The sequence below is a fragment of the Cricetulus griseus genome, chromosome X, assembly GCF_003668045.3.
Source record: "Cricetulus griseus strain 17A/GY chromosome X, alternate assembly CriGri-PICRH-1.0, whole genome shotgun sequence".
NCBI lineage: Eukaryota > Metazoa > Chordata > Mammalia > Rodentia > Cricetidae > Cricetulus > Cricetulus griseus.
Window position 1 is genome coordinate 72,088,431 of NC_048604.1, and position 18,120 is coordinate 72,106,550.

General features: G+C 41.3%; 1 protein-coding gene across 1 annotated transcript in view; it reads right to left on the bottom strand.

The window, feature by feature from the left end:
• Positions 1–7,678: 7,678 nt before the first annotated feature.
• Ar (androgen receptor) overlaps positions 7,679–18,120 on the bottom strand; it is a 182,369-nt gene continuing 171,927 nt past the window's right edge. The window contains exons 5-8 of the mRNA XM_027431759.2: positions 13,345–13,489; positions 9,655–9,785; positions 8,669–8,826; positions 7,679–7,834 (exon numbers count right to left, since the gene is read on the bottom strand). Of these exons, the coding sequence (XP_027287560.1) occupies positions 7,679–7,834; positions 8,669–8,826; positions 9,655–9,785; positions 13,345–13,489 (590 nt within the window). The remainder of the gene's footprint in view (positions 7,835–8,668; positions 8,827–9,654; positions 9,786–13,344; positions 13,490–18,120) is intronic.

Genomic DNA, 18,120 nt, shown 5'->3' on the forward strand with positions numbered 1-18,120 from the left:
AAACAATAGTTGTCAGTGACCTATTCTGGAGGCAGGCTATTCCTTGTGTAACCTACACATATATATTTTCCTCATCTTCATTGTAGTTATATAAATACATATCCTAAGAATTGCTGGTATTTCTTCTTGCTCATGCATTGATATCAGGAAACATTTGAGAAATCCATGTACTTTGAGGTGGACAATGATAAAAATGGCTCATTGTGGGATCTGTATCAGGGGTTCTGGAATTTTAATAGGGAACAGAGCCAGAACAAATAGCCCACCAGCTGTGTGACATATGTTCTCACTGAATCCCCAACAGAAACCAGAATGGAGGCCTGTAACAACTCTTATCACATGTGAGGATATGAGGCATAGAAAACATTCTTATTGCTGCCGAAGGTACCTATAAAGCCTCAATGATAGATCGATAATATCTCAAAATCAACAATCCTGTTTGGGATCTCATATGTGTTAGCACTGGGATACAACAGGAAGTGCTCTTACTTGAACTGAAGAACCACACAAGAGAAGTCTTGCTCAGCTTGTACTTTCGTGGCTGAGGACAGTATGGCCCCCAAAGCAGTGAAGTTGACTTTCTTTTTTTTTTGTCTGAAGTTTGGTTCAAACTGAGCAGTGATGCACCATGCACTCGCTTATAGGAAGCAGCATGTGAATGTGAGTTCTTGAGCTCTGGGCACATTTCCCTTAGCTGACAAGCTTGGGGCTTCTCACAAAAGGTTGTGATGGGCTGTTGGTGTCCATCTGTGCTTTCTAACACAGATGCTTTGTTATTTTGGTGGTCTCGGGTCAACCTATGCTAAGGTTAAGACAGGGCAAATTTATAACCCCTGGCTAAGAGTTTTTAAAACTATATGAAAATCAAAGTAGCATAAAAGGCCACTGGGCATGATACCAATTCTTGACTCCAATAAAGACAGCCAATAAAAAGAGCTAATGAAAAGAACTCTTTTGACATTCATCTGAAATTTTAGATTGTTTTATGTTTTAACAAATTAACAATGGTGATAAGAGGACATTAGCAGCTTTTCTCGGGGCTCTTTGTTAACAATAACTTGAGCCTGCAGCCACAACAGGGGCTGTGGCCAAGTTTTAGCTGGCAGACCAACAAGCCAATATTTTACACAATGGATGACATTTCTAAAACCAGACGCAGAGACAAACCAAAAGTCACACACATGTATTCCAACAAACAAGTTTCTGCCATTTTTAATTGTATTTAGAGCAACAAAAGATTCCAAGATTACAAAAAGAGAACAGAACGCTAGCGCTTGGGGCTGGTCCTGCTGCCCAGTGGAGGCCAAGTGCCGCTATGAGAACTGAAGCCCCATCGAAAGAAGTTTCAAGCGAAATTATTTGTTTCTTTTGAAAAAACTTTGAATAATGCTTTCTCTCTTTGCTCTCTCCACATCAAAATTTAATTCTTGTCTCTGGTTACATTGTCTAGTCCCTCCTACTGCCAAATTAATCTCAAGGACAGTGTAAGGACGTCATCTGTATGCACTCCCTAATCAATGTCCATTCTATCTGTTTAGAGGAAAGCAGAATGGTGTGTCAAGGAGTGGTGAGGGGACTATGTCTCTCTTTTTTTAACCTGGGGGTTACCAATGGTGGGCTACTCTTAGTGGCCAAAGTAGCTTATAGGAAAACCCCATAGGCACTTCCCTGCATGAGAGTTAGCACCAAGTGCTAACTAAGGTCATGAGATACCGCAAACCTAGTCTATCTGTCATATAGAGTACAATGACTCAAACTACAAGGCAGCAGACCAACAGGGTTCTTGCCGAGAAATAGAAACATTTCAGAACTGTTTTCTCTTTGGGTAATGCATATGTGTGTGCTCCAGTTGTTGTTGGCCAATGGTATCTGCAGTTAAGCAATGGTCTTACTTATTAGCTTACATGGAAAGTATTCCAGACCCAATTCACAGCTTCTTAATTCCATGAAAGGCCAAGAGACAAATGGAACAAGGAAATGAAGTAGAACCCCGCTATACTGCAAGAGGATTGAAAACCACTTAGTACACATTACCTGTTTCCTGGCCAGATTAAATTGGGTCGTATTAAAGCTAGATCAAAGGCTGTTTTGTTTGTTTGTTTGTTTGTTTGTTTGTTTTTTGCTCTAAAACACCAGCTGCTAAATTCAATTCTCTACTGTGCTTTTGAGGGATAGAAGAATTCCCAGTGATTTGTTACCTTGGCTGAAATTTCAGAAGAAAAGTGACAAAATGTGTTTTTTATGCCTTCACCTAGAATGGTTGGGGGTTAGGAGGCTCTGGGCAACAGACCCCAGTGTCAAACTCTTAATTGAAAGAAAAAAACATCTCTACTCATGAGTAGCGATGGACCTGTACCTACAGAGATATGACTTCTAGTACACTAACAAATTTTAACAGAGAAAAATACATTATCAGTTATCAAAATCTTTACAGAACATATCCAAAACCAGAATTAGAGCACACGGACACCCAGTAGCAAGAGCACCTCAGTCGCAGGAGAAAGAATTGATGTGACAGAAGGAGCATTTGCTCCAGGTTCCCAAGATCAGGCAACTGCCCTTCTCTAACAAGAATGGTGAAGATCAAGGAAATAACCTTCCTTCTCCAAATGACTCAGCTCCCATAAAGGAGATGCTGGCCAGTCTTTTAGGTGGGCACTTGGCCTCACATCTGGATTTCTTCCTATTGCAATTCCCAGGTGATTTCAATGACATTTCACCACCCTTTCCACATTCATCTGTCTTAAGCTAGTAAAGTGCAATACATCATGTACCCTACCCTTTCCTCCTCCACCCCTTTGCAAGGCCTGAACACCAGGCCCAATATGGGAAGATATATCAATTATCTGATCAATCCAGGTGTCTTATCCATTCTGAGAGAGCATCCAAAATGTAACTGCAACCTCTCTTACAAGTACATGGCATCAGATATGACCTGGAACCAAATATAAAGGTGCAGAGAAAGGTAAAGCTATCAGAACACATTACATCTATATATATAATTCAATTTTGAAACATGGATACAAATACTCATTTACAATATATTTCAACTTTCTGCCTTAAACTGCAGAGAACTTTTTGTGCTGTTCAAACTGGGCAGAAATGAGGGTTTCTGCCTACCCTCCTTCTAGTGCAAAATCTAATCTTTTAAACGCACCCCTTTCTCGTCAAGGGCTTCACATCTTCAAATAAGCTAACATGGGCACTAGCAAACACAGTGGCCAAGACCAGCTCCATTTCCAACCATGCAAAGATGGAGCTTCAAGAATTTGCTCTGCAACTACTAGAAAAAAGGAAAGCTAATTCTGCTTATAAAATCAGTTAGTGAAGGACACTATAATCCCATTTTTTTCCAAATTATCCTCAACACTTCTAAATATGTATATTGTGAGATAACCCTTCCCCACAAAGTCTTCTAAGTAAGTCATCAGAAAAGTCCTTCAGTCTGTCTTTGGATAGTTTACCAAAGAGGCACTAATGCTTGCTCCTTCCCTGCCCTTAAAAATTTTGGTATCTTAGCAGATACAATACAATCTTTGGTTACATAATGTAATGCTTTCATCTCCTTTTCTACTTAAAAAAATACTTTCAAAGATTCTCAAAGAGATAAGTGGTGAGAACAAACCTGTCTGTAAAGGCAGCCAGGAAAGAAACTTCTTAGTCCAAGAAATTTCACATGCTAAATGGCTTCTTTGGACTTTCAGTTTGGGATTTGATCTGGAAGGTTGGCATTCATGGTTCTCAAGCATGAGAACCAGGCCTTTGGCCCAATGACCTCTTACCCAGGCAACTAATATAGGAGAATTATAGTCAGCCTCTTGTTTGAGCAGGGTCATGCTCTAGGGTCATGCAAGGAGAGTAAATCAGTTGTCTTCAGAAAAGTTTCTTAAGTGTGATTCTGGCATAGGTCCTGGGAAGATATAAGGGGTGGCTTGGGTCTTTGTGCCCTGCCAAATTTAAGGGAAAGAAAGGGGCAAGGCCACGTCTGTACTGAATGAAATGAAAAGTTAGAAGCCACTTGAAGCTTAAAGTCGGGTAATTTGTGTAGTATCAGGTTATCATGTGGATGGTGGACATAATTTTTCTTAAAGTGTGTTGAATATATCTTGTTATATATACCTATATGTATTTAGAAACAGAGTGTGGACAGAGAAGGATGTTAGCATCAGCACATTTCTCAACCTGGACAATTAACCTTAGTAACTATCCAATGGACAGAGTGAAGCTCTTTTTTTTCCTTTTTTTTTCTTATTTTTTAGTGCCAGTGAACATACATAAAAATATACATATTACTGATTTTCTGTTTTTCAAAGATATATGACAGAATCCTTCAAAAAAAAATCCCTTTCTCAGAGTAAGGTAATTTAAAAAAATAATGAACTTTCCAAGAACAATAATATTGCCTGTGGCATAGAAAATCTATGGAACAAAGAAGCCAACTCCCGTGTCAGCTCAGAGTCCACACACAGTGAGCTGCCCTGTGAATGAGAGTTGAAAGCATGGTACACGACTCTTCTTTGACCACAGAGTTCGTGACATTGGCAGCTGTCTGCTGCCCAGCCCTGATGGGCCTTCTCCATGGTGCTCCTCTTTTTCTCGTCCTCACATTCCATTCCCATCAAGCACTGTAAACCTCTTTGGAGATGATCACCTTGACTTGTCCAGTGAGTGATCCTCATCTTCCATCTTACCAGATGAGTGGAGCAATGGCCAGTCATTCATAGATGAGCACAGTGAACCAGCAACACTCACTCTGCTGAGTAAAGTGTTTGCAAGATGAGACTTCTGCCAGCCAAACTAGCTGGAACATTGATGGCCAAAGAAAACAAAAAGAAATGAAACAGAAAATCCAAAAAAGAAGAAAAAGCAAAAACCAATCACTTCTTTGCCTGTGTGGGAGAACACAGCCAAGCCAAGGCTTTCATTGTTCATTCAAATCCCAATGCAGAAACAGTAGGCATAAGGCCTTGTGTAGGCTGTTTTCTCTAGTTTTGTCACTTGGAAATTTGGAATTATCTAGTTGGTGTTGCTTTTATTGCACTGCTGTTTCACTGATTTTTGGCTTTTGCAAATAAAACAAAAACAAAAACATGTACATTCATAAAGACAAGAGTCATGATCTGGAACTCCATAAGATGAAAAACTCCATAGATAAATGGAACAAAGAGCTTCTAGTATTTACAAAGACAAATATTAGAATGTTATAATAAAATCCATGTACCACAGAAGATGGAAATTGCATCAAAATAGATGTAAAGGAACTATTAAAATGTAACCTAGTTTAACTGAAAAGAGTGGTGATTTTCTTCTATTTAAGATACAGCTTAAAGAGATCCTGTACATAGCCAGATGGTGTCATCACAAATCAAATCAGAATCTCTCTATCCTAGCTCAAAAAGGGAACCTGTCAGCTTCAGTTTTTGTCTAGCAGGGTTGGATTGTCGTATCACCCATCTTACATTCTTCCTTCCTTGTTAGTTAAAGAAGTTGTTTTGCAAGTTTGTTATGCTATTAATATCAACACAAAAATCAGGGAAGGAAACTCATGTGTATCAAATCATGTCACTCAGAAACTGTCTTCTCAATCAACATAGTATACCAACTAAAATGGGCAGCTTGGGGGCTGGCCCTTGAATTCTTTAGATCAGCAGTAAAGTGAAGAGCTGAGTGATGAGGACTTCTACAAATGCAAGAGTAGGTGGGAATTCCTCCTGCACTCAAGGTTGAGGAACAGTGTCCACAGAAAAGAAGGGTGCCAATGACCCAGTGACCCAGGACATGCCTTGAGTTTATGGGTGCAGTCTAGTTGTAGCCACACCAGCCAGATCTGTCCAATGGAGTCACAGTTCTATAGAATGTCTCAGTAGTCCTGCACCCTCTGATTGAGAGGCAACCTCTCTGGTGGGGAATCTGAATGACTTTGGCCAAGTTCAGTCCAACAACTGCAATAGAGGAGGATGAGCAAATTGGTGCCCATCTAGACAGATGGTATTCATTTGGCTTTAGACTTTGTCTCTGAAGACCTTGGCAGTCTGTATTCTCTTTTGGCCTTCTCTCTTCTTCCCATGATTTCTGCCAGTGAGTATGCTGGATGGAAAGGAGAACATTCTATGCTTTCTAGTGTCTTCATTTTTATCAGCCTGGTTACTAAGTTTTCTCCTCCACCATGGTCTGGGTAGCCCCTTTAGTCACTCTGAGGAGGAAATTGACATTTCTCCACTTGATAGGAGTATATTGTCTCTGGAGGACAAGGGAAAGATGCCCAGTTTGCCTGGTCCCTTTGATGATCTCTTTCCAATTTGTCTAAGGGCTCCAGAAATCTGAATGTCGATGAAAGACATTGAGTGAGATGTCTTTAAGACTGTTGACATCTAAACATAGATGCTGTGGCTGCTGGTCTGCTAGCCTTCATGGTGGTGGTAGGAGGGAGATCTTAGCAGTGTCTACAAATATGCCCAAAGAAGTGAACAAGTTTTACCACCATGGCTTAAATGCAATATAGTGAAGTTCAGGTCCAAACACTGAAGAACTGTGGAGTGAAAATGTGGCTGCAAGGAGTCTACCGGTCCTTTCAAAGTAGAGGAAAAGGTGATTGCACTGAGGGATCAACTATTCACTGTCCTTAAAGGGAGACTGGCTAAGTAATCACTTCCTTTTCCTTTGACTCCAGCCACAAAGCTCCTCTATGGCTCACACATAGAAATATGCACATAGATCTGAATGGAGCCTTCCAAAGAGTCAGATCTCTCTGCTCTCTTCTCATGGACCTAACTTCAGTGGAAGTGGCCAAAGTTTTGGCTAAAGAGAACATTTAGTTCAAAGCTCTTAGAAAACCTATTGAAAGTCAGTTGAGGGTGGAAGCAGAGGTTGAGAGAGAAAAGGATTTGAAGGAGGAGGCATTCACATGCAGACAAGTTTTCAAACAACAAGCACATTTCAGTACAATGAATTGCACTGCAACTGAGCACTTTAAGGCTCAGTGACAAAGGCTGTGGGGAAGTAATAGTTATCCACCCGCCCTCCTTGTCCTTCTTTTCTCTCTATCCTACCAGTAAGCTTTGGGGTCATCCTGCTCTTTAATAGCAATAGCCATTAGCAACAACTGAAGTTTCCCACAGAGAGACAGGATGAACAAAACAGTGACTCTTCATGTACCTGTGATTTTTACTTTCTTGTCACTGTTGGCTTCTTTGGGAATCCTATGTGTTTCTTTATTATAGTGAAGAAACAAACCTAGCATGTTTTTTGGCTTTTTATTTTCTATGTTTGTTTCTTCCCCAGATACTTATAGCTCTCTAAACTTGACATGGCATAAGGTGAGTAAACATTTGAGTGGTTGGCACACAGCACAGTGCTGTAAACAAGCACAATTGACACTGGGCCACACGAGGATCACCACAGATTCAAAGAAATACAATACATCTCAAAACACAGGCAGGAGCCACAACAGACAGCAGATTCAAAATGTGCCATGGGAGGGAGAAAGAGGGAGAGAAGAAGAAAAAGAAAGAAGGAAAAGCCCAGGAAATAGAACCGAGGAACATGTTCACGACAGACTGTATATCAGTAGAGGAATTTCCCCCAAGGCACTGCAGAGAAGTAGTGCAGAATATATAACAGGCAGAAGACATCTGAAAAAGGGAACAAGGTGGGTTTGGGTATGAAGGTTTCCACGTCTTCACTGTGTGTGGAAGTAGATGGGCTTGACTTTCCCAGAAAGGATCTTGGGCACTTGCACAGAGATGATCTCTGCCATCATTTCAGGAAAGTCCACGCTCACCATATGGGACTTGATTAGTAGGTCAAAAGTGAACTGATGCAGCTCTCTTGCAATCTGTAGGGAGAGTAAGAGACAGAACAAACATGGTTAATAAAAACTTGGCTCCTGCCCAGCTCTCCTCCCACCTCTGAATTCCAGTACGTTTAGCATTTTGTCCCAAGGCCTAGCCTTGATTCCTGCCTGATGTGTTTGTAAGTGTGAGTGTGAGTGTGAGTGTGTGTGTGTGTGTGTGTGTGTGTGTGTGTGTGTGTGTGTGTGTGTGCCCACACATATGTGTGTATCTACCTATCTGTGTATTAGAAAAATGATCTCCAAGGAGTCACTGAGGGTCTCTAGAGATTATTTATTCCATTTCAAGTTCTCTGACTTAGGACTGAGTGTCTGAGTGTTCCTTTTTTTCCTTTCTTCCATTGAGCTCTCTTCTCTCTCTCTGTCTCTCTGTTTCTGTCTCTGTCTCTGTCACTGTCTCTGTCTCTCTCTCTGTGTGTGTGTCTCTCTCTCTCACACATACACACACACACACACACACACACACACACACACACACACACACACTCACTCACTCACATGTACATGAATCAAGGAAAAGAGGAAAGAAAATTATCTAGGCCTGTTTTGTCTGCCTGGGAAATTCATCTGCCTTACGCTTCTTCCCTGAGTCCCAGCTTCTCTGTACTCAACTCCTCCACCCCTTTCACAACATCCAGCTGGGACACTGTGACCTGTGTTCCTTTCTTCTCCATTGCATTCTCTTCTTGGACCATACTCAGAGCCAGAGGCAAATGGAAGCACCTCCCAACAGGTGGTGCCAGACCCTAGAGGAGCCTATTATCACTGGGCTCTATCAGGCTGCTCTCTCTGATAAAGCACCCTCTGTAGTTTGCTTACAGGCTGCACAGAATCCAGGAGCTTGGTGAGCTGGTAGAAGCGCCTTGAGCAGGATGTGGGATTTTTTCTTTTGCATGCAATGATACGATCGAGTTCCTTGATGTAGTTCATTCGAAGTTCATCAAAGAATTTTTGATTTTTCAGCCCATCCACTGGAACTGATGTGGGATGAAGACAGAATGGGGAGGGGAAGCATGCCCACGAAGGAGCATTAGACAAAGCACCAAGTTTTCTGACCACAAACTTGACCCCCCCACCCCCACACAGAGGGAACTGTCTATTTGGCTTTCTGTCAATCGAAGTCTAAGTGCCTGGGGCCTTCAGAGTAAAGGATTTTCTGTACTTAACATGGAGAGGAGTTAGATAAAATAGACTGAACTTTTTTTGGACTAGGTTTTTCATGTACCCATTTCTCAGGTCCCAAACTTTCTTTGTTCTCCATCCAACTGTGATTTAGACATACAGAAAACTGGGCTTATCAAATACCAAATACCTCCATTCTCCTCCATCACACTTTGCTTAGAGGAGACATTAAAGAAAGCTTCCTTGGCTGCCAAGTAAGCCCTATCTCAGTTGCTTCCATCAGCCTCCATTGGTTGCTAGAAGAGGAAATGTCCTCTAGGAGGTTGTCCCTCCTGCTGTAGTCCTCTGCTAGGAATGCAAGGTGGCTCATGCCAGTTACTACAGCACAGACTACAGGGTATTTCAGAGGCCAGTTACTTCTTTAAAGGCCTTCTCTCAGTGAGGGAATAAGAGTACAGAATCTGGTAGAGGCTGAATTATACCCACATAACTTATCTCTACACATAAAATTGGTCTTTGTAAGGAGAAAGAATGCTGAGAGGACATGGAGGGTTGAGGGAGGGAGAGAGAAGAAGGGGGATGTCCAGGAACTGCATACTCCCTAATAACAGTTTCGTGGAAAATGTAGGCCCCCTGGAATCTCTGTGCTCCCAGTGGCTTCCTCTGCAGGCCCAGGTACTTACTAATGCTGAAGAGTAGCAGTGCTTTCATGCACAGAAATTCCTGGGGGGTTATCTGGAGCCATCCGAATTCTTGAGACAGGTGCCTCATCCGCACGCACTGGCTGTACATCCGAGACTTGTGCATGCGGTATCTAAGCAAGAGACACACACGTGAAAAGGAGAAATGAAGGAAGGCTTCCAGCCAGCATACAGGAAATGTTTCTTGGAGCCCCTCCCTCCTGTGATTCTCCAAGAAAAGCTGGCTGCTAGGACTTCAGCGACAAGGAACTATACTGTTCTCCCTGTCCCCCAAACTTCTGATATCCAGATAAGGACTCATCTTCTCCGGTCAGGATATGGTTTAGCACATGGAATTTCCAGGTCTGCATTTCCTTTCTGTTGCCTGAGTCAGGGACAGGAAAGCATAACCAAATGAACACAATGGGGCAGAGACATGGTCTCCTTGACTACAGTGTTAGGATCTCAGCTACAGCCAGAGCCAGGATCTGCCATCTAGAAAGCCCATTTTAGGATTTATCAGAGAGACTACCAGGCAATCTGCTGTTAATGTAAGAATGTCAGGGTTTGCAAGTAGCCACGTGTGTTTATCTTGTCAACACTCCTGCCTGCCATTTCCTGTAATAGAAATGCAATAATTTCTTTAAAAACACCTAGCAATAGATAGAAATTGCACATTGTCCTTTCACAATGAGTTCCAGTGCTTCTAAATGTGCTGGGAGGGGGTGTTTTGCAATGTCTATTCTCAATGTCCTCTGCAGAGGGGAGCCCACTCCCTCAAAGGCTGGCTGTTCCTTACCACAGTTTGGGAGTTGTAAACATCTGTGTGCTGCTTTCTTATAGTGAGTTGTGAACAGATTATCACATTATCACCTATGAATTATATGGGTAAGTGGCCAAGGCTTGGACAGCTTCAGGGTGGAGGTAACCTCTCTGTTCCATGTCTGGCTATGGCAAGTCTCTAAGAAAAGACACAGGACCTCCAACTAGGAGGACTTTAAGTTGAGAAGTGTGTGTGTGTGTGTGTGTGTGTGTGTGTGTGTGTGTGTGTGTGTGTGTGCTGTGTATGTGTGTGTTGAGAAAGAGAGACAGGGAGAGAGGACAATTCTTTGTAGCATGTGAAGAAAGAAAAGAAGGAGAATTTGACACTGGCCTAAGTGCCTAAGTGATGAAGACAAAGACCTCCCAGATAGACTATAAAGGCCATATTTTGATACTGTAATTCCCAAGCCACTAGCCTGGTGCACAGGCTGAGCAAGCAGGCTTATCATTGCCTGGGCAGAAGCTCTGCAACCTATCTCATAGAGACCTTGGCTGCCCTGGAGAAGGAGAGAAGGTAGCAGGTGGTGAATTATTCAATCCAGGCTGAACTCCAACTGGACAAGGGAAGTGTTTAGATGGTATCACAAGTCAATTGAGCAGAACAGTGCTGCTCTAAGCTCTTTTACCCTAGAGGACATTTGAGTAAGTTCTGCTTTCCCTGGAACCTGGCTGTATGCCTGTCTCCATTGTATTTGCACGCCTCTGTTGATGTCAACACTGCAGTGCTTGAAATCATGGTCCTGGCATAAAAGATTCCTAGAATATTGCTGGAGGCCCCTGAGACAGAAAAGACAGGGGATGGATAGGAGATAAGAGGAAGAAACAATGAAAGGAATTCAAAGAGGAAATAAACGGGAAGCAAGAAGAAAGAGTTGGTAGAGAATTAAAGGAAGGAAAAGGAAATGGCAGTAGGGGGTAAAAATAAGGGTTAGGAATGGAATTAAAAAAGAGAACAGAAGTAGGCATTGATAAAAGGGAAAAGTGAAGATTGGAAAACACTAAACATGGTGCCTGGCACATGGTAAGCACTTAGTTAATGATGTGCAAGGAAGGTATTGTTACGTTATTCATCATTCTATGATGAGAGATGGATGATTCAGAGAACTTCAGCAATTCTCCCATGGTTACAGAGCTAGCATTTAAGCCCACTTCCTTTACAACATTGGAATTCCACAAAGATGGGAAGAACGAAGAAAACTTTACTGAGAATAGGGTTTTGGCATTCCATAGAGCAGCATATGGGTTTCCCAGCTTCAAGTTCCCATCTCTATGTCCCTGAACCTCAATTGACAACAATTATAGTTTTCTCCTGGGGAATACTGCATTCCCAGTGGACAGTAGAAATGTATGGAGTCAGATCGGGTCTCAAAATGACTGAAATCTTATTTATCAAGCAGGTACCAGGGCTACTAAACATAATGCACTATACAAAACTGCATAACATCTTGCACATGAAGATATCCCAAAATGTCAACAGTATCTATGTTGAGAAGCACTGGTTTAGATATTTGTAAGGACTCTGATGGCTTTAATTCAATTGGTACAAATGGAAAGGAATCATGTTTCAGGACTTTTGTGGCTTGATAGAACTAAGTCTGATACCTTCAGAAGTTCTGTGGCACCTTCTCGTGAGATGAATGAGACCTACTACAAAACTGAGGTGGGTTTCCACAGGCATAGTTGAGAAAGAAGGAAATGGCTATTCAGAAATTGATTACTGTGTAGACCCCAAATGTCTCAGAGTTCTTCGGAAGGTGGAGCTAGTGCTTGGGGAGTTGATCCAATCAGGAGCAGCAGCAGTTGTGGGGCTTTACAATGTCTGCCCCGGAAGATGGCATCAAAGGTAACTCTTAGAAGGTCTGCAAACCAAAGTCCTGGTGGCTATTCTTAGCTTCTGACTATCAGGGCTGGCTAGGTTGAAAGAGAGCATCTGGGGACACTTACTCTGCCTTTCATGGCTCTGCTGTGTTTTAAGGAACCACAAGCCTGTGGATTTTATTTAAAGGCCTGGGGGAGGAGGAAGGTTAATTCCTTCCCTGACTGAAGGGATTCTCTGTAATGGAACTAGCTTAAGGTTCTTGGGAAAGTTATTCTGGTCAGCTCCATTCATAGTGCCCCTTCAAAACCTCAGATAGTGTATGTAGAGGACACTATCACAATCAGGGAAAGGGAAAAGGGCATGAGAACGGGATCCCTAGCTGTTTCCCTTCCCTTTCGTCCTGTTCCCCTTCCCTTTCTTTTTCTATGCTCTTTCCATACTTTTTTCCTTTATCTTTCCTTTCTTTCTTGCCCAGTGAGAGAAGATGTTACTTTCCAGCCTGTAGGCTGGTGGCTGGCTTTGAATGTCCAACACAAGTAAACTTAATCTTGAACTTCTGATCCTCCCATCTCAGTGCTTTGAATACTAGGGTTCTTTGAGTCACCATCCCTGGCCTAAAAGATTTTCTAAAGTCTTTTTTTTTAAACCATGGGCCAGGAAGACCACACTCATCAATTCTCATTTCAAATGGCTAAGGGGTCTTGTCCAAAGATGGATAATAGACTTTAGGAGAGAATATGATTCCAAAATCTAAGCACTTGGTCAAATTCATGAAATATAAATATAGCTGGTAAGAAGACAGATATGAATTCAGTCTATTTAAGAAAAAAGAAATGGCAGAGCCATTTTATTTTGATACAAATAACCTCCCACATCCCAAAAGACATGACGATATATGGAAAGATAGCTGATTATCATGAGAACCAATTGAGCTTGGTTTTAGGAAGTACTGAGCATAATCATGGCATGAAAGTAATTGCTCAACAAATAGTGACTGTCAGAAGTCCTCAGTGGTAGCAGAGGGATACAAGACTGGTCATGGGAGTACTTACTCATTGAAAACCAGGTCAGGTGCAAAGTAGAGCATCCTGGAGTTGACGTTAGTAAAGGACCGCCAACCCATGGCAAATACCATGAGTCCCATCCAGGAATACTGAATGACTGCCATCTGGTCATCCACATGTAAGTTGCGGAATCCTGGAGAAGATGGGACAGAGGCAAAGTCAGATTGCCATTGGTGGACTGAGTTATGTCTGCGCCTCTGCTTTGCTGAGAATTTGGCTCCCACATAGCCACAGAGGAGCCCTAAAGAACATTACTGATGGCTCTTGAGGGAAGGGTGGTGAAGAAGAAAATCTACATAGTGAGGATCTATTCTCCTTCACTAAGCTCTTCCAATGAGATCACGGTAGCATCAGAAAAGGTATTGCTATTTGGGAAAAAGTCATAATCTCACACTATAGTGAGTTGACTCTTTTCTGAATCCTTTACTTCTATTACTAGTTTCATATTCACATGGAATAATACTATATATAGTGTGTGTGTGTGTGTGTGGGTGTGTGTGTGTGTGTGTGTGTGTGTGTGTGATATCGGTACTTATATTATCCCCATTCTGTGCATCAGTAAAAATGAGTTACAGAGAAGCTCATAAATGTGTTCAAGGTCATATGGGTGTATCTAGCAGACTGACTTCCCAAGTCCACATCCTTGATCATTTTACCATTGGCAAGATTCAGTTGAATTGCCAGTTCTACGTGGACAGTTCTTCTCACTTTACAAAGCTGTCTTCTAGTTGTATTCTGATGTCAGCTATGCCACAACGGGGCAGAGGGGGATACTCTCACATATCTGCAAATGATGGGGGGTGTTTAACACACATTGTTTTCTCCACACCCCCTTTAGGCCCTTTTCTTCCACAAATCTCTTCCCTTTTCTTTTTATTTCCTACTTAACTTTAACCCTCTAGTTTTATATCCACCTCACACCTAAGCTGCTGCTGTTATACAGAAAGAGGCTCTGTATGACCTATACCAGTAGACTCATTTCTTGTCACTTGCCTTCTGATAATTTAGGTTCCACCTCTTTTTAAAACTTACAGTTTGTTCAATGCCTCGTGCTTTTCCAGGCCTCTGCCAAGGCAAATGCCTTTGCCTATGATGTAACACTCATGTGAGTGTTTTCCAAGAATTTTTTCCAAAACTACCTCCTCTGTGCAGCATTTTCCAACTTATCCAAGAGCCTAGACCAACGATTATCCCTTTACCTTTTCAAGGAACCTGGAGCAGCTTCAGCCAAATAAAGAGCTCAGTTTCCAATATCGTGATTTAGCAATGGACACATCTGTACCCTCTACAAGACTTCAAGCTTATCTTCCCATTCATTGTTAGTACAGAGCATAGCCTAGGTATTCGACTGGACACTTGAAAAACATTAATCAGACACATAAGTATGGATTCTCAGTATTTTTCATTCAATTTTTATAGAATGGGAATGTGATTCCCTCCAAATGGCTTCCCTTAAGTGCAGAAAGCAGCATCCTAAATGTTATATCTCTAACAACACAGGCCAAGTTTTCTGGAACTTTCCAATTCTTTGCATGTTTAAAAGTTTAAAAGTATTACCCCACAGATCATCCCTACCAGTACCACCTTTATTTTTCTCCTACAAATTCAGAAGACAGGCAATGTGACACTTATAGTATCAACATGAAACCTAAAAATTAGGGCAGTTATATGATTTACCCAAGGTTGTACAGTTAGTCTGGCTGAACTAGAACTGGAATCCTGGAATTTTAGTTCTCTGTTCTACTCCTTCTTTTAAACATCTGCAGGTGGTCACAGTTCAGAGGTTATTCAGGTCATCTGCCTTTCTTTGCTATGGGCTCAGGTGTGAGGTCTTCATGAACAGAATGCTCTCTGCCCACACACCCACCCACTTTACCCCTTCCATTTTCATTTTTGTTTAGATCTCAAGTCTCCCAGTCATATGCTATTCTAGAATTCCTCATACCACCACCCTTGGCTATAATTTTAGCTCCCAGGCCAGTGTGTCTCTCTTCATTGTATTGACAAGTGAACAGACTGGCTGGAGCCTCAAACTAGAGAGCATTTCTCTCCCGGAACCCTTCTGTATTATAGAATCCCTGGCTCTGATCCTTTCCCATAGAAGACAAGATGCCAGGTTTAATGAGGCAACTGTTAAGATTCACCTGGTGAAAGAGTCCTGGGAGTTTGAACACCGAAAATCTGTGGTGTGATGAAGTAGACAGGAAAAAAAAAAAACCTGGTTAGTATGCTTTGATCTTCTTGTGGAATGTGTGACTCTGGAGGTATGTGTAGGGGGAAGTATTAAACTGTGTAGCTATCAAAGAAACTACACAGATGCTCCCCCATCCGATTCTCCAAAACCAGAGAACTGACAAAAAGGTGAAAGGGGAACATTTCTGTTAGTCTGTAATACTAATTGACAGTATTCAGAGCTGCTTAGCACTCAGACACAGTACCTTTGTACACGTGACAAAGTAGAATACAAGTTTCCCATTATAGTTGCATTCTGTTTGTAACACCTGACTGTTCTTTTAATGCATAGCTTTTGAAGTAGCCTGTTCCAACGGCATGGATAATAAGGAAAGACAGGGGAAACTGTAGTCTCAGGCTCTTTTAGGTTGTTCTGGTGAAATTAAGAGGAATTATGCTCAGGTTTTGAGACACAACCAACATGGAATAGATGATGTTTCCTTGTTTTCTCATTAGAATTGAATCAACATTATTACTAGCAACAATCAACACTACTGAAGTATATGTTCTCGTGTCTAGTCGGGGACAATGCATGAAAAACAGGGCCTGTAAATTTCTGTTGCTTTAGTGCATTGGCCAGCCAATATCTTCAAAACAGTTCAAACCTGAGGTCAATATCTAAGGAAGGCTGGTGGCAATTTATATTGAGCTTAATGCAAACTGTAGCTTTAGGACTCAATCATCACAATTCTAAGCTACCATCTAGAGAGCAGCTACTGTGGTAAGTATTCTTTATACATAAACTCTATGCTGATGACAGTTCTCCAAGTGTTCTATCATCTCTAGAGATGAGGAAAGAGATGCACAAAGACCCATGATTTACTCAAGGTTATATATCAACCCATGGCTAGGATTCCAATCCAAATCTATCTGATTCTAAATATGCTGTGTATTGATTCAAGTGTCTCCAATTTTAATTATAATTATTAGTGTGCCAGGCACCTTATGAGAAAATTCTCAGATATTATCATCATCACAGAAAATGTACAACAAAATTCATCTGACTAGGTTCTTGTATAGGACAGAAACTCAAATGTTGAATGTTCAAATTACTTGAACTAGTAGGTGATTATGGATAATTTTAATAGTCATTCTTATGAATGCAGTAATCAGCTTCCTTTAGGAGGTATTCTTCTAAATGATTCGGTGTCAGAGGTCATTTTTTTCCGGAAAGACATACGCTAAATTGATTTTGGCTCAAAGATTTGTTAATGCAAGGAGAAGGCTTCTCATGCTGAGGGTTGATCCAGTATTTCTAGGTAAAGGAAATTATGCCATGGTCATTTGCACTAGGTTAGTTCTAAGGACACCACATTAAAAATGAAAGTATCTGAGCTGAAGCTCTGGTTCCATTGTTAACATGCAGGAGCTGTGGTATGTGGAAGAGAAATAACAGGATCATTTTTTGCGACTCATATATATAGAAAGGTTGTGAATCCTATAAAATGAGACATGTTAAATATTTGGAAATTGAGAATCACCATTAAAATGGCATCAAGACATCCAGCTGGATAAATGATAATAATGTCTTTTTTTTCTTGTTTGTATTCTCGCTCCCCATGTGAATTCTCAATTTTGGCACAGTGCATATCCAGCCACAGTCCTTGGGCTTCCTGCCCAGTAATCTTATTGGCTACTTAAACTCTGTTTTCTGATGTGAGAAAGTAGTAGGGAAGTTCTAGAAGCTGGGACAGGGGCCTTGTGAGTTAGAAATACAAAATGAGTTCTTTGCAATCAAAATGCAAATTTTACAAAGGTAGAAAGCCCATTACATGAGGTTTTGACCCCTCATTGTAAAGCCAAGAAACAGAGTGCCCTTACACACAACACCAAGAGTTCGTAGCTTGGAGGTAGTTTGGAATTAGGAGGATCTGGGATGCAACTGTATTTATTTTACTTTATGTATGTACATGTGCACTTTTGTCTTTAACTATATAAGATAATCACATTCTATGTAAAACAGAGGAATGGGCACCTACTTCACAGGGAATTCTTATGGTAAACCAATCAGAAAGCTGCTTTGTTTCCACTATAATGAATATCCGTTTTTGTTAAAAGGTGGGTTAATCTTTGACTTCACAAGAAGAGACTTGTTGAAATTTTGAAAGAATCTTTGAATCACATAATCTTGGAATTGGTAGGATCTTTAAAGAGCATATGCTTCATTGCCTGTCAAAATGAATTCCCAACAACCACAAGATTGTGTGCCGGTGACTAGCAGCTTATGGTGTAGTTGGGGGTAGTGCTGAGGGAGATGAGATGGTGAGGTGGTAAGGATTAGACAGAGAATCTGCCTTTAAATCTATGGAATGGGTCACTTATATCTGTGTACAATGCTTTTTAAGAAGTAAGCAATTTGTCTGCTAAAGGAATGTTTGTGACTCCATAGATAGAAGCTATCTAAAGCTTCCCAAATCTATTATAGTTAAATAATAAGGCTTGTTTAAATAATAAATGGCCTAGTAAGGACGTTAGTTCCCATTTGTTACTGGAGGTATGTTAGAGAAGTAAGAATATCACTTGGTAGTTCTT